Raw genomic sequence first — 17,081 nt, 5'->3', positions numbered from 1 at the left:
TGTTGTTCTTTCCTTTCTACATGCCCATGGGGTCAAGATATTTAAGGAACTTCATACTGCTCATGACTGTCGCATCCTGCATTCTGACCCGTTTTCCTTTCCTGGATGGTGGAAAGATAATCACCTCACCTCGAATGCAGCTAAGAACAAAGTCATCGACTTAGAGACACTTAAGGCAAAGATTAGGGTCACGTACCATTTTTTTTTCTTATTCTGTACATTCTGTATCATTCCCTAAGGTTTGTTCGATCGATGATCTCGGTGTGCCTTTCGATACAAACTTACACTTTTCTGCTCACACTAGACGCGTTGCAGTGCGGGGTAAGCTCTCTCTCGGCTCTGTGTGCAGGCTATCGAGGGAATTCAATTCTTCGACACCGTTCCGCAAGTCGTACACAGCAATCTGTCTTCTTCAACTCGCATGCGCGTCGGTTGTCTGGAATGGAATTTCTAGACCCAATAGTGACATTACAGATCGAGCTAAGAATATGTTTCTAAGCAGATTTTTTGTTAACACGAACACTGCAACTTGTTCTAGCAATGTTGGTTTATTGTAACTGCCCTTACTTCGCTGCCGATTTAATCGCGCTGCCCCTTCTGTTTCTTTTCATACTCTTTCGCGGTATTCCTTCCTTACCTGCCTCGAACTTTCTCTATAGTTGTATCCTGTTTCGTATACCGCGCAATATCACCAGATAGCATAGACCTATCCACGTTGCGGCCTGTCATCACCAACACTCCACCATCCACAAAATAATTAGTCGTTATAACGCTTATTTTCACGATGTCGATACCTTTCATAACTCGCTGTCATTGTTCTTTTCCGAGCTTTACGTAATGTCATACACATTGTTCAACTGCCTTTCTCCTCATTTTATGCGAAGCATACTAGCCGCACAACCACGCTCTTCCTTGCTGCGCCGCGCGCGGCCGCCTAGCTACCATATGACGTCATAACAGCTGCAAAAGCGGAGGCTCAACTCGCGCGCTCGCTTGCGGCCGCGTAGCTACATAGCCGGGTCTGAGCTCGTGCGCTCGCCTGCATGAGTTGTTCCTTCGTCTAGCCGAACCAAATATAGCCAAGCAACAGCAGTTCACCAGGCTAAACAGTGGTTCAACAACTAAAATAAAGGCTAGTATGCTTCGCATCCTGGGCTTAACCTTAGCTGAGCCACAGCCATTTATTTCTTTAGTTTTTACCTTGAACTTTGTTTTGTGCGCACCCTTCTTTTTTTATATTCCCGTATATAATTGTCGCTTTTATTCATTGTTCTTTTTACCTATATTCCCCAGTAGTCTTTTGTTTGTCTTTAATGTATGGCTGTGCCTGCACTCGGACCTTAGGCTTGTTTATGGGCACGGCAAATAGGTGATTGATTGATTGATTGATTGATTGATTGATTGATTGATTGATTGATTGATTGATTGATTGATTGATTCTATTCGCGGGTTTAACTCATCCCTAGTCAACGGGGAGCACAGAATAAGGGCGACCAAACAGTTAAGAGAAATCCAATAAAAGCAACATTACAGCGCCGATATACCTATTCAGATGATTTCCGTCAAACAAAAAGAAAAAGCATAAGTGCATTTAGACGATTCAATATGGCCACTCTTTCCCGATCACCAATTATTCTGAAAACATACGTTCCAACTCTGGCGAATCTACGCGGTTTTACGATTTTACGAATGTTGCGCGTAGTTTTAGAGAAATAAGTTCTGTTCGCGAAAAAGTTTCGCTGAACGGTCTCCGAGTCTTCCGTTGGAGGCCTCCTGTTGCTGAAAGGAAGCAAGAAGGGTGCCTACTTTGATACGATACGGACAAGTTCCCGCAGAAACCGAAATCGGAACGGTAGAGTCGCTAAAAAGCAGCAATAGGATCTAAACACTGCTTTGCTCGACAGTGTTTGCCGTGTCTGGTTTACTGCCGATTGTGCGCTGCGTCTAAAGTTCAATCGTTGTTCATAAAGTGCGCACGAATCCCTCAAACGCGTGTGCTCGAAGTAAGCGTTACAGATATGCTTGCTGCTACGTCCCCCCCTCCCCCCCTCCCCTCAATGATTCGCTGTTGGGTGTCGTATTCCCGGCGTTTTACGAATTTTAAAGTTCACTGTATGGCAGATATTTTCTCAAACCATTATGCAGGGGACGTCGATAAACCAAAAAAAGATTAAATTATGGGGTTTTACGTGCCAAAACCACTTTCTGATTATGAGGCACGCCGTAGTGGAGGACTCCGGAAATTTCGACCACCTGAGGTTCTTTAACGTGCACCTAAATGTATGTACACGGGTGTTTTCGCATTTCGCCCCCATCGAAATGCGGCCGCCGTGGCCGCGATTCGATCCCGCGACCTCGTGCTCAGCAGCCCAACACCATAGCCACTGAGCAACCACGGCGGGTTACGGCGATAAACTGATCATGCAAACAAACCACACGGGCCATCGCGGAAGGAAGCGGTATGGCATAGTTAGTATATACAGGCGAGACGTGCGGTACAGAGAAATGGCTCGGCGTTCTCGTGCAATCAGTGTCCTCTAGCTGGTACCCTGTTACCATAACTATCTCGTTCAAAACTGACGTTGCAACTTAGAGCCATCGACATTCGGAGTTGCCAGGCTGCTTCAATCGTTCCCACGAGCCAAACGAGTCCAATCCAAGCTCGGCTTCGGTGGTCTGCCGGGAACCGGCGTAATCCGGAGGACACGAACAATGGCCTCGGAAAATTTACTCCCGCTATTGTTCTTTTTTTTTTTTTAGAGTTTTACTAAGGAGCCGAAAGTGCAAGGTGCCGAATGAAGCGTCGTTCGACACGTTCGGCAGAGCCGTCGCCGCATGTTTCGCGTCGCACGCATAAACGAAGACGCGTCACGTATGTACACGCGCCACTCGACGCGCGGCAGACTCGCCGAGGCAACGGGGCGATCGCTTATGCACGGACGTTCGCGCAGTCGGCGCCACACGGGCGCAGCAGCGGTGAGTCACCTAATACACCGGTCCGGGGCCTTCCACGGGTTTCCTCGATCCTATCTCTTTCTTTTCTTTTTTTTTCTTTTGCTCGCGTCAACTGTTACGTCTACGTCGCGTCTCGTTTTCTGGGAGGAAAGCGCGGCGACAGGCCGCGACAAGAGGGGCTCGCAAGGCACGAGGCACTCTAGTTAGGTCGTATAAGCACTGCTCAACGTTTAGTGCACCTCAGTCGGTGGTGGCAGTCGTCGTGGGTGAATGAAGAACGAAAGGATCGAGGAGAGAGAGGGGCAAACATGCTAGACTCGGAATAGGTGTTTGAAAACGTCACTATAGATCACGCAGGATATATATATATAGGTTGGCTATTACTCGCCGCTCCGTTTTCAAGAGGACGCCAACAATCAAAAAAAAAAAAACGAAACCATCATCACCACTACGAGGCTACCAAAAATTGTAGGTTTTAACGTCCCCGAAACTGCGCAGTTGGTTAGACGAGACACGCCGTATATAGGGGGGGTCCGGACTGATCATCACCAACAAGGGTTCGGGAAGCAAACACGAGTACACGCGAAAGTACGCCGAACTACCGACCGATGAAAGGTTTACTGGGTGAAACCTTTTCAGGTTTAGCCCAGTAAACCCAGTAAATCGAGTGGAAGGTATAGCTTATATAAGCTTTTTCACCAAATCGTGTGTACCAAGTCGCGTATTTCTCACCTTGCCGCGTTATTGCAAGTGGGGTTACCCAACGTGCATCACCATTCGCTCGATTAATTTTGACCTACAGCCTTTTTTTTTCGACTTTTTTACAGTGCACCTTAATGTAGAGCACACGAAGGCGCTTTTTTTTTTTTTGCATTCCACGCCCAATCGGAATGTGGGGCTATCGCAACCGGAAGTCGAACCTGCGACCTTGGGCTCATGGAGCGCAACGTCAAACTAGTGACTCGGCTATATGTGCACGAGGAAGTGAATGAAGGCATTACATACGAAATGGGACAGCTGCGAACAGTTGTTTGTCAGTGACGAGCTGCCGCGCCTCACGGCGCGCGAGGCGTCGTACAGTGCGTGAAATTGTACACACGCACCGACGAGGCTATGGACACGCGCAGTTCATGTAACTGCTATCGCAATAAAAGAATGCGCGCCGGTGGCGTCTCGTCGGCCACGGCGGGAGCCCGAGCTTCGCACGAACACCGGGGAGACACGTGGCGCTAGTGTCGGCGCACAGCCTGCATACATGGCGTTAGCTAAGACGGCGTGTAAACAATGCGCTTTGCGTGAACTTTTCTAAAATTCGTCCATAAGGCTTGCAACAACATTGCGTTTTCTTACTGAAAGCTATTCGTCATCGAAAATCCTTTGTAGGGGAATTATGAGCGCACATTAACATATAATCCGTATCACCGCATTGTTACCGGAACATTTTTTTTCTTTCTTTTTTTTCGGCAGAAATAATTACTTAAACGACGAAAGATATTCTCCGTGCCGATTTTTGGTGCCCAAATAGCTGGATTTCACGACCCTCGTACCAGAAGGTACTGAAAGCTTGCACGGTGCGGGGGTGCGGAAACGCGGCTGGAATGACGTCACCACTGCTCATCTTGACACGTTAATTACGATGCCAGCTCGCGGTCCGCCATCTTGGTTCTGCCCCACCACCTCGAGCTCCGCAGCGACACGCCACGGCGACTGGCCCACCACGGCTGGCGGACACATGTGCTCGGTTCTCCTATGCTGACATTATTAGAACTAACACCACACAAAACATGCAGGTAGTAATAAGTACAGAGCGCCCGCAAACTAATGCAAATGCAGCTATTCTAGACGGAGCGTGCCAGACGTCGCCGGAGCGCCGTTCGCAGCGCCGCCATCGGACGCACACGAAGTCTACACGTGGACGCATGGCCTCCGAGATTTACCCCCACGCGCGTTGCGCGGTGGATCTCGGAGGCCATGGTGGACGCTCTCCGAGGAGAGCCCTTCGAGATTTGCGAGAACTACGCGCTCGTTTCCTTCCCTCTGCGCTTGGCAGCCGTCACGTCGCAGTGAACGCGGGGGCTCGGAGATGGCGCACTGGCACGCGATCTCGGAGGCCACGGCGAACGCCACTCGGGTGAGCAGTTCAGCCCCAGGAGAGAGCATGGTGGACCAATGCGCCGGCTTCACCCACGTCGCTGCCGCACACGAGTAGAGGTTCTTTAAGTGCATGTGCTGGGTTCGCCCGTGGCTAACAACCTTACCATTAAGACTGAAAAAAGAAAAACACAATTCTGTGAGGTCAAACTAATACACCTCTGATGGGAAAGGCCGTAGTTGAAAATTGTGAAATAATTTCCCCACCTGGTCTACACCGAATCCTTGAAAGCGACAGTTTGACAATGACAGCTTTCTTTTCATATGATGTAGTTTTTGTGAGCAAAACGTGATTGCCATTATAATTTGATATCACTAACAGCTAAAGGTAGCGGCACCAAAGGGACAACAATAATAATGGCGATTATAATAACAGTTGTAATAGTTTGTTACGAAAGGTGTTTTTAAAGCACATTTTCTGTCCACATAAGCACACATTGCTTATGAGAGGAAAGGCAGCTCGATGGTCACGTAGCGTTCGACCAGCGGCAAAATAAAGAACAAAGCAGAGCGACAGGGTACAAACCCCTGAAATAAAACACAACCAGCACACCTACATCTCAATGCACAACACTAAGAACGAAATACACAATTTGCGAAATTTCTGATGACAGAAATGTAGCTGGAACAGCATCACACACAAAAAAAGAGAAAACAGCAGGTTTGATTACGTTGTTTAGTGCGACACACCATTTACTCAACCAACGCTCCGCTTGTTTCCGAGTGAACGGCAAATTAAAGCCTTCTTCCTTCGCTTGAGTAAGCAAAAATATTTTCTAATGGCAAGGGCCAGCGTAAAGGATATCTCGGAAAGAACCTCGCCGCAGCGCCTGTTTCCAGCAGACTGAGATAGAAGCAACAACGCTGGCGGTGCGCGTAAAGGGAGTGGAAAGCGACCCGTCGCCCTCTTCGAACACGAAAACCCGTGCATGCTGTGCGGCCGCCGCCTCCGCGCCGTGTTTACCTTGGCCAGTGGGGCAGCGCGCAGAGTTTGAAAACCGAAAGGAGATGCCGGCCGCAGCCGATTCGAAAGGAAACCCGAGTCCTCGGCCATGGAAGCTCGTTTCGCTTTCCGCCAGAGGCATTCTCTGTCTCGGTAAAGCTGTACCAACATTAAAAGCGTCCAGAAAGAAATGCCGATTGTTCGCGGAAAACTGACGCCGTCAGGTGAAGATAGAACTTGCTCTCTCTCTCTGTCCCTCTACCGCGACGCCGACAAAGCGTCGACTGAAATGAAACTGTATCCCTATCAACTTCAACGCCCACTTCGACGCCAGGTCGAGCGACTGCACTGTCGTCTGCTTCTGTGCAGCTGTGTACACAAAGTATAGTTCAAAGTGATTCCTTTGTTCAACAAAGGAATCACTTCCTTTTTTCCTGATTCCTTTGTTCAACAAAGTGATTCCTTTGTTCAAGCGGTGTTGCGCATCTTGTACGCAACGCGCAGCAGTTATAACATGCAAAATTCACCGAAACTCGGCGACGGCCCCCCGAAAATCCTCTCTTGGTCGCTCGTACAATCCAGAACAAATGGGCTATTCTTCTGGAAAAGTGGGCGTGCACACGTCCGTTCGCAAATGCGTACAGTGATGAGCGACGCCACGCAGGAGGTTCTCTGCATCGCGCGGCAGACGCTGGATCTCGCTACCTGCTATCGCACCAGCTCCAGAAGAACGCTGCACCGTTCTGCAAAAGTGAGATGTACGGTACGCCCACTCGCACGCACCGAAACCGGTGCGCCCAGACTGCTCCGTTCGCCGGCGAGGCCGCGTTTCCCCATTGAGCACTGCTGGCGAGGGGATCGGGAGGCAGCGCCGAAACGTAAACAGACGGCGGCGGCCTCGAGCTGCAGAGGCCGGTGTTCTCGCCTGTTCTTTCCGCCACGCCACCACCTCTCGGTGCTCGCTGCTGCGACGGAAGCGATTACGACCAGTGACGCCGGTGCCCGGAACTGCAGCGCTCGTTACGAGCCCGCGACAGGCTGTATAGGTGGGAAGCTATCGAGCAAGTTCCGACCGCGCCGTGACGTGCACCTGATAACGTACTCGGGAAGCGCGGAAGGGCGGTTAGGCCTAACTGAAGCGCCGGCCGCGGAGTTCTTTAACCGATACTGTGCCGTGTTGAGAACACCGCTATGTAGGTGGTGTACGAGGCTGGATCTCGAACTCGGCTTGGCCAAGCTAGAACAAGTGCGGCCGTGTCTCTGACACTCCAAACATGCAAGCGCCACAAATGAGAATGCAAGGCGAGTTCTAATCACGATGAAGGACGCATTTCTTGAACTAACGTGTTACGCGCGACGGACTCGTTAACATTACACTACAATGAATTGAAATCAGAAGAGACTCTAATGGCAACGATGAAAAATAGAAGTCGTGGGCACATATACATATAGTGCTCGCTGCTAACACAAATCGTCCCTTCCTCCACAGAGAAAGACACATGAATGAGATTCGAAACGCAGGGAGATCACTTCTCCACCAGAGACACACGATGCGCACGCACGATGCCGGCGGCAGCGATACGCATGCGGCGCACATCCAGGCTTCCTGCCTTCTTTCCCGACCCGCTCTACGCGAGAGCAAAATCAACTCGCCAGAAGCAGACCGCATGCGGAAACAGAGAAGAAGAAGAAACAGATTCAATTGTTACAGTTCACTAACATTTTCAACATCTACACAGTAACATTTGTCAAACGCGGAGACTTAAAAAATTAAATTATGGGGTTTTACGTCCCAAAACCACTTTCTGATTATGAGGCACGCCGTAGTGGAGGACTCCGGATATTTCGACCACCTGCCGTTCTTTAACGTGCACCTAAATCTAAGTACACGGGTGTTTTCGCATTTCGCCCCCATCGAAATGCGACCGCCGCGGCCGGGATTCGATCCCGCGACCTCCGTGCTCAGCAGCCCAACACCATAGCCACTGAGAAACCACGGCGGGTATGTCTCTTGAAAGAACAACCGCAGAAATGTTAAGGTTCAAACGAAAAGGGCCGGCGTGACGTCACCAGGGCGCTCGGAAGATCGATTCCGCACGAACGGATTATATACACCTCGACGTCAGCAATGACGTCCGTGGTCACAGCGCGAAGAGCTCGCAGTGCACAAGCAGCAGCGCTGCTTTGCACAATGGAAAACGACGCGAGTGAGGCAAAGAAGGAACGAAAAAATAAGTAATAGATTGCCACTAAGAAATCGATTACGCAAGGAGAAAAGGTGGGCAACGGGATACTCTCCGCGCAAGAGCTTCACGGCGGTTGACGCAAAGTTATTGAGTCGCCTGCGACTCGGCAAACTAGAGCGATAAACGAAGGACGAGGCAAGACATGCCCGACTCTTTACCTTGCTCGCCCACCCCTGTCACACGGCCACTTCTCGACTTTCGCTGAATGCGTTTTTCGGGGAATTAATTATTTCGAGACGATCGAAGCCACGACAGAATTTCTTTACAAAAATTACGAAAGTCGAATACAAGAAGTCTGCAGTGAAGCCTTCATAACCGCCGGCCACTTCTTCTCTTCGTCTACTCGTGCATGATCGAAGGGGACAGCGCTATAATTAAGGTTGTTGAAGTTAACGCGCAGGTTTACACGTTTCTTCCCACCCGCGAAAAAAATCAAGAGACACACTAGGCAGGCAGCACCTTCAAGTCGAGTTTTGCAAGCAGCTTTTATATTGTCCTAAGAATTGAACGGTTTCCTCGCGCAGAAATAATAGGAGCCAGCAACACGTCAACGGTATTCCAAAGAGGTGTGGCGGATGCCAACCGGTATGCCTTGGGCCATCATAGGTGATCGGTGGACAGCTGTCTTCCCATGATAACGATAATGATGGCGGTGTAATGTTTGCCTTTTACATGGCGGTTACGAAGATTAGGTCTTAACGATGACTAAATGGAGCCCAAAAAGTATAAATCAGGGGGGTCGAAAACCCGCATACACATTCCGCGCGAGAATAACCGACCAGGACGGGAAGTCCTGCCGGTAGGGTGCAGTTCTAAACAAGACAGGGGAGTCGCAGGAACATGGGAACTAGAATACAACTGATCAAGAGTGGTGGACCGATGGATGTCTCAAGCCTGGAGCGACCGCTTGCTCCAAGGTGAGTTTATTCAGTTCTATATAGCATAACACGGCGGCTACGACATTTTTGCGGCTTCGTAATAAATTCCGGCATATGCAGATCGCAGAAGGCACACACCCTTCTAAATCAATTTCTGTTACTCAAGAGGCACTGGTCGCTGGGGCGTCAATTCGGGCACTTGTCGCCTATACGGCAGTCTCGAGCAGCTGGTTGGACTTCTGCCGCCTCGTCGCCGCCATTTCCCGGCAATCGAGAAGTCGTTCCGTCGTAAGCGTCACCTCTGAATCCCGAGTGCCGCGCGCAGCGAAGCTTTGGGACAGTTGAAAGCAGACTTGTTCCCCGCATATCGGGACCCCCTGCATCGCGGTGGCTCAGCGATCGAAGAACGACGAGGAGGCTGCAGTTTTGGGCGGTCGATCCCCGGCACTGAAGCGCATCAATTGTACACGTTGCCCCGGGGCGGGGAATGAGAGGCCCAACGAAATGAATTGCGTGCACCCGCGTGGAAAAGCAAGAAAACGAGGACACTCGGCTTAGACAGCGTCGGGTGCGCGTAAGAAAGACGTGAGGAGGAGGAGGAAGGACTTCGTAACCTTCGAAAAAGATCGATAGAAGAACGGCAAAAAGACCGCGCGAAAGAGCACCTGAAACGGGGAGCAGCCGGGTAATAGATGGCCAGGAGGGACGAATTACGGGTCGATTTACTGCCAATAGCGGTTTGCTCCTGCTAGTTTCTCCCATGATGGACCTAGCTGCGATTAGGGCGACAGCCCAGTTGATTCACGAGTTCCAGTCGAGCAATTTCACGCGGGACGTCGCGCTTGCGACGGAGGAAAGCTAAAGGGACGATCATCCGCACAAGCCCGTGTACAAGGCGTGTCAAGAGAAATTCCATAAGGATAGGAAAGGTGCGACAATTGAGCAAGTGTCCCTCGATCGCGTTTGCCACATTTTAAAACGGTTCGAGGCACTATAGTTTGACACGTACACAAGCCAACTTCTAAGCCGAACGAGTCAGGTCATTCATTGATCCTCGCATAATGTGAAACTTCCAATCCGCCATCTCACCCGCTTTGTGCTCGCTCGACGGCGAGACGTAAGCAGTGACGTCACTGAGTGACGTCACTCGCTATGGGCGTGATAGTCGCGCTATTCGGGTACACGGTTATTTATTTATTTACTTTTTTCGGCAGAAGCGGCGGTGGTTCCTGAATGTAGGGGCTCGAGCTGGGCTCTTCGGCTTCTGTGTACACGAGAGGAGTTCAGTCTCGGCAATCTGGACGAGACCGAGCTGATCTCATCACGACGCAGAAACTAGCAGAGCCCGCTCCTTGCCTGTCTGGAACAGGTTATGAGCTGCTGGGATGGCGGGTTTTCAGTCCTTGAGGTGGGGTCGCCTAACTTTTTTCCGTCAAGTACAGATTATTTGTGGGGCTAATATGGTTTCGTTGCAGTAATTGAAGTCGAAGCGCTGGATCGACAGGGACACGAAAGACGTCAGGACGTGCGTAGCTACGTGTCCCGTGACAGGTAGCGACGTAGCGCACGACCGGTCGCCTTTCTTGTCCGTGTCAACCCAAGCAGTACCCGACCTCACTTTTCCAGCTAAATTCAATTTTCATAATTACTAGTCCAATAAATACATCTAGCACTTTTAAAGCGTATACGTCTCCGTGGTGACACCCATCAAGAAGAAATCGCTTAGCTGTGGCATCTTACTTACCTTTCCTATGGTATTTTCCTTTTCAATTTCGAGCGCATTTCCTGAAACACCGTGTATATTACCCATATAGTGAGTACAAGTCACCAACGCCACCGCGGTGGCATACCAATTCGTGCAGCGTTTCGGTATTCTCGTCGTGCACCGAAACGGGCCGTGCCATGCACAGCGCACGTCCTCTAGGAGGACACTCGAGCGGTCCGCAACTACCACAACATCGCGTGCCCTGCACCTCCACGCGCCGGCGCGGTTTGCCCTGCGGCGAGGCAGGCGCACAACGGCCTGCGAGACCAGCACGGACCTTTAGCTTGCGCAAATATTTGTTCGCCTGGGACAGCAGAGTGGGAAATTGAGATCCGGCAGCAGGTGGAGAAAACAGGGTCCAGGAAACATTTAACGGAACAAACTAAACACGAAGCACAAGCCAGTTTTAGACTGATAAGTCTCTCACTATCACCCACTTTTCCTCACATCAGCCTGTAATCTCTGTCCCGAACCGCGCGCTTCTGCTCTCCACCTCCTTTCCCATTGCCCGGCGGATCCTCGAGCACCTGAAGACCTCGGAGACCCTGCTGCGCTCTGGAGACCCGGTCGTGCAGACCATGGCTACTGATCGGGCTGCCGGCGTTATGGAGCGAACCAACATAAACGCTTGAGTGCAGTGGGGTCGTGCGGGGACCCGGGAGTCTGCGAGCTCCAAACTCCTCAGTCTTACAATTAAGTTTTTATCATGATGATAAGTCGCTCTCTCGGAACTATTGTCGCCAATATCGCGGTAAGATGTTTGCGAAAGTCTGCGAAGTTGTGCTAGTTGGTTCTCTTAAAGGATGTCGCGTGGCAAACCTACGCGTTGTTACGGAACTTCGCGCCGCAGTAAGCAGTTAGCCCGCACTCACGCGGTGCCGTTCTTGTCTCAGTCTTCGATTATCGCGCTGTTCCCGCGCCTTCTAATTACGTTGATTGTCAGAAGAGAAAATGAAGGACAAAGTTCAATTTCTCAAATTTCGCACCCAATGCAAAGTTTGTTTTCCCTGGCTTACCAAGCTTTCCCCCCAGTTCTTTAATAGAGGGGCTTCACCTTGTATTCCATAAAAGTCATTTGCCAGTAGGGCCCAGCTTTTTTGTCTTTAGTGTCCCTTATCCCCGCCCCTAGCCACAAACACACACAAAAGAAAGACCTAGACTAAATTAGAATTTGTCTTCGCAATTGAATTTCTATTCTTGCAAAACATAACTGCCTCTCAACAAACTACACAAGAGCCCAAGTGGGTGACTTGGACGCAAGCAGTCAGAAATATGGAGCGAGTGTGAAAGTTACGAAACCAAAAAAAAAAGAAAGATGAAAGACAGCAATGAATGTGACTGCAAGCGCAGTTGTCAAAACAAAGGCTCCACCTTCTACAAAGCTGCAACTTAGAAAGAAAAAAATAAGATCCTGGTTGAAATTGCCGATACCAGAAAACCAAATGGCTTGCTTTATCTCAATTAAGCGGTGTTCTTTTCAGGTCGTTCACTGAATTCCCCAGCGATTATAGCTACCAGTGCTTTCTCCTTCTTTCTAATTAATTAATTAATTTTTTGCAGAAGTGGTTATTATATATACACATTCACCCTCACAGCCATTATCACACCAACTTTCAGGCAGCCTGAACTGGTAAACTCATGAACGGCTAAAGAAAATAATTTCCAATCTTGTTTTCAGCCAACCACTCATGCCGTGCCTAATGACATTATCGGAGGAGGGCATGGCAACATGTACCAAATGGCTTCGTGTAGCTTTTCCGACTGTCGCTCCTATGAACTCTTGAAAGCAAATTACAGTGATCCCTGTTATATTCAACTTGACAGAATGAGAACAGCCACCTAGAGTCTGGCAACATAGTTTAGCATGAGGTAGCACTGTTATCAGCAATGATGCCTGCTCTTTGTTTGTCAAAGTGCTGCTTCAGTATTCGACCACTTCTCATGGTGTGTGTAGCTCGAACAAGCCTTGGACTTTTTTTAACACATTCTGTGGATCAAATGTAAAAGCTTACTTCGAGCTCTTTTTAGTGAGTCGCTCCGCTCATTTGGTCCTGGCTCAACATTGCCACTGGCTTGTTGGTGTGCACTCATCTGGTAGGATAGAAGCTGGCACGATGGAAACTACGGGAGCTTGAGATGGCCACTTAAGGGCACCTTGTCATAAGACATTCCCCGAAAAATTACTCAAGCGAAGTCTGACGCTAGCGTCTACGAAATCTGCAATCATGGCAGTTAAATCAGGGGAGCTATTGCAGACGTTGTGAAATTCAGTAATGGCAGCATTTTGGGCCAGTCAGAAAGGTTGTAGCAGCCACCTAGGCCAGTCAGAGCCGACAAGATTAGATATTCTACAATACGGAGGAATTTGGCACTGCCTATAGAAGATCACCCCAGCTAGTAAGGTAGGTAGTATTTTGACTTGCCTAAACTTTACCGTTTGGCTTAAAATGGCTTTGCAACTATACAAATTGATCACTTTGAACAGACTATTTCATTATAAATGTAACAATTCACAATGATTATGCATGTGTGCAGAAGCTTACTGCTTTGCCACATTTACAAAACTATACGTGCTCGGAAATGTCGGAAGATAAATGCATGACAAATAATGCCACAATGACATTTGACGCTCCAAAGCACACATATTAAACCAAATGCATGTATCAAACATCACTCTAGCAGCAGTGGAATGCTTTGCAGCATCAGAGTTGCCTCATAGCAATTTTTGTAGGAAACTATACCTATGCTCTTCATGACTCTGTAGCCTAGGTTTCAGAACCGCAGCCTGTTTAAGCCTGTCATGAAGCATGTTGATTACGCGGAGCCATTTCAGCATTAATTCGAGTGCGACAATGTATCAGCACATTATCCTCTTCCTCTCTAGAGTAGCAAGCGATGTGTTCTGCAATACTTTCATGACTGTGGTCGCCTTCATCAAGAGAGGAAAACATTTATCTATAAAAATATACATGTGCATCTATATAAAAGGGAACCCCTGTGGTGTTTCCAGTTGGGCGCCTAAGATAGGTGAACTGTTATGCTCTTCTAAAGGTAAAGCGGCAAGCTGCCGTATATCACTTTCCAGTGGAAAGGGGTCCCTCTTGGAAATATCCAGTCGTTTACCTTGACTTAGCTCTGTACTGCAGCCCAGCAAAGATTCTCAACAGTAAGGATAGGCCAGGACATGTCTATAGCAGATCGTCTGCTGTGGCTGGCTCACCTGTGTAGCAAGTTCCACAGGTTGGGTCCAGCAACTTGTTAAGGTATCGGACTCTGAACGCAGGCGTGACTACCGTGCCAGCGCATAGACCTTTATTGCAGTCTCTAACCTCATTTTATTTGACCAAAGAAGTGTGGATGAGTAGTAGCGGATGTGGTATTCTTGTCGTGGGACCTTAATTTTTCAGATTCCAAGAGACTGACTTTACAACAAACCAATGCTAACCACAATATTCGTATGCCTCAAACACCAATCAGGCTGACCATGCCAAGTGTGGAACCAAGTGAGAGGCGACTGTAGCCAGAATCTGCAGGAACACTTTTTATGAAACGTGACATGTGACATGGACATAAGACAACACACAGCGAAAGCAGTGTCCCCGAAGGAACTAGATTGCCTGCGTCTGCGGTGACAAATTGTTCTGGTAGGTTATCACAAGTCATAAATATTGGTCGATAGTGTGACTTTCATCGTGCATGTTTCTTAAAGTGCTTCCACGTGATGTGTGTCTGCTATGGCATACATGGCATATAAGCAGTCTGGTTTTGAGAATAAACGAAAAATAAATATAATAAATAAAATAAAGAATAAAAAAAATAAAGAATAAAATAAAATGCTAGTAGTGCTATGGGCTGTCTTGTTATATGTGCCTTCTTATGTCCGTGTCACGTTTCGCGCTGCGTCAGAAGTGTTCCTGACGATTCACCAACAGGCCACCATCGGCAGCCTTGCAGGATCTGCAGTTCCGACAAATTCGACGTTATCTGAATAGCACGAGCTACCGCCTACTGGCAGACTGGTAAGGTCACGCTATGAACACCTTCGACAGATATGAAAAGCACTTTCATTATATTGTGCACGCTTCCCTAGATTAGGAACACTTCTCAAACAATGCCGCTCCACTCGTACGACTTAATTCTCCTATCGCCGGTCCTTATCATTACGCGCCAATGGCCAACAGTCATAATGATGCAATGTTGCATTTCACCTCTTCTAAATTCAACCTGCGCGGCGAATCGCAAAGCGAAGCACTTAATTTGCTCTATGTTCCTTTCGAACGCAAAACAATGAAATTGTCATTTGGCGCTATGCGCCCTCCAATTATCGTCTTTTTTGAACCACTTACGTATTTTTTATTAATAATGGAGTATGAGCCAAGAGCATTTGTACCAGGACACGTCTAGCAGCTTCAGGGTGCATCTCCTCAACGAACTGGCCGAAAAAATACAGGAAAATGCACCCTCATCGCAACAGCCGGCGCGACCTCTTCAGAATCTTATCTAGCGCAGGGTAGGTTACGCCACTGTCGACTGCGCGTAATACTAATCATTTAACGATCATATCGCTCCAAGCTGCCACTATCGAGTCATTTCCTGACCGGAGCAAAGATAAAACAGAAACCAATATCCTTTACTCTTCCTGCCCGCAACGATTGGACACCGCCCCATTTTACAGAGTAATAACGATACAAGGTAATTTCTGTAAATACCATTTTATTCATTGTTTTCGCATATGAGAGGTCGTACAAGTTGTCGAAAGCAATATTCGAAGAGAACTTTTTTTTCCGGTCACAAGGACCAGTCTGTCTTGCCACGGACGTCAACAAGGATCGCAGTTCGCAGCCAAAACTTTTCTCGACTGAGGACAAACGGAAGCGGTTTCAGGGACTCGACACCGTCCAAGTCTCTTGAATAAACACTAGGAATGGATGCGGTCCGAGAACGAAATGTTTCGCTAAAAACGTTTCCGCGCGCAGAAATGTTGTAGGCCTAGCAGGCCAGCAAAGCGACTTTCCAAGGCGCCAGTGATACAGACGTCTGCGCTCTCGCTCGCTCGCCGAGCCAAAGAAAGAAACACAAAAGTAGCACAATCGCTGCTGAGCGACTGGTTACTTGGGGCCGTCCTGTCCTGTCTTACCGACGGCCGCAACGACAGTCGCCAGAAGCGTGCAATTATTCGTCAGAGTTGAGCCAAGCCGGGCTCATTACGAAATCGCGTCGAGGAAACAAAATTCAAAAAGACAGATCGCCGCGCTGTATTTAGGTGACTAGGTGAGGAGTCGATCGAGCTCGGCGAGGCAGTCGAAGGCTGCCCCAAGATTCTCAGGTTTGGTTCGGGATCGAGGCATTCGAAGCGGGGATAACTACGCAGCGACGCACCTAGCTCGGCCCGACGATAAACACGTCGCCAACCGAAAACGCGAGCCAGATCGGGTCGGCGCACCCGGGGCCACATTACGTACCTTGTAGACATCGCCGTAAGTCCCGCTGCCGACCCGCTGCACCAGTTCGTATTCATCCTGGGGGTTTCGCCGCGAGATATCCGTAGGCGACAGGGATGCCATCATAGGCCGGCCAGCTTCAGCATGGTGCGCTCTCACGAATCCATATTATTCCTCCGAGAAGATCTGGCGAGACGAGGCAGACCCTTGGGACGGCGCACGATAGGAACAACACGATCACTTCGCACTCACGCGAAAACACAGAAAACAGCACGGGGTCACTCAATGGCCACTCATCGCACCGCGTTTCATTTTTCACCGAGCACAAGCTCCCTGCACATAAACGCACTCCGATATCCTCTGTCGTCGTGCACCTCCTGATGCTGTTGACCACTGGATCGACCGACTAAACGGATCGCAATCTCTTCCTTTCAGGCTTGGCTCTGAACTTGGCTGGGCTTCTGGTCATGCAGTAGCGGTGGTAGCCGCCGTTGTAGCGCGGGCAGCGGCCGGCACTCCACCCGGCGCTGTGGAATGAAAATTGTTCCCTTCCCGTAGGCCGGCAGGGATAGGAATTTTCTTTTGGAGCACCGGTAAGGCCAGATCCTGCTCTCTGCACTCTACGGCGCGCGTTGTGGAGTCAGCGACCAACCGAACGTGCTCTGCTAGTCTCGTTTTTCTGGTAGCAGCCGCCTCCCCTTT

At 49.3% G+C, this 17,081-nt stretch overlaps 1 protein-coding gene across 11 annotated transcripts in view; it reads right to left on the bottom strand.

Moving 5' to 3' along the window:
• Nucleotides 1-16,971, bottom strand: part of hppy (MAP4K3-like protein hppy) — a 217,725-nt gene extending 200,754 nt beyond the window's left edge. For 9 of the 11 annotated variants that reach the window (XM_065450743.1, XM_065450744.1, XM_065450745.1 and 6 more), the window contains exon 1: nt 16,401-16,971. In XM_065450743.1, coding sequence (XP_065306815.1) covers nt 16,401-16,505 — 105 coding nt within the window. In that variant the 5' untranslated portion in view covers nt 16,506-16,971. The remainder of the gene's footprint in view (nt 1-16,400) is intronic. The other 2 variants (XM_065450753.1, XM_065450754.2) reach the window with 1 other exon arrangement.
• Nucleotides 16,972-17,081: the final 110 nt, after the last annotated feature.

The sequence above is a fragment of the Dermacentor albipictus genome, chromosome 7, assembly GCF_038994185.2.
Source record: "Dermacentor albipictus isolate Rhodes 1998 colony chromosome 7, USDA_Dalb.pri_finalv2, whole genome shotgun sequence".
In the NCBI taxonomy this organism is placed as follows: domain Eukaryota; kingdom Metazoa; phylum Arthropoda; class Arachnida; order Ixodida; family Ixodidae; genus Dermacentor; species Dermacentor albipictus.
This window is presented reverse-complemented; position numbering and strand designations above follow the sequence as displayed.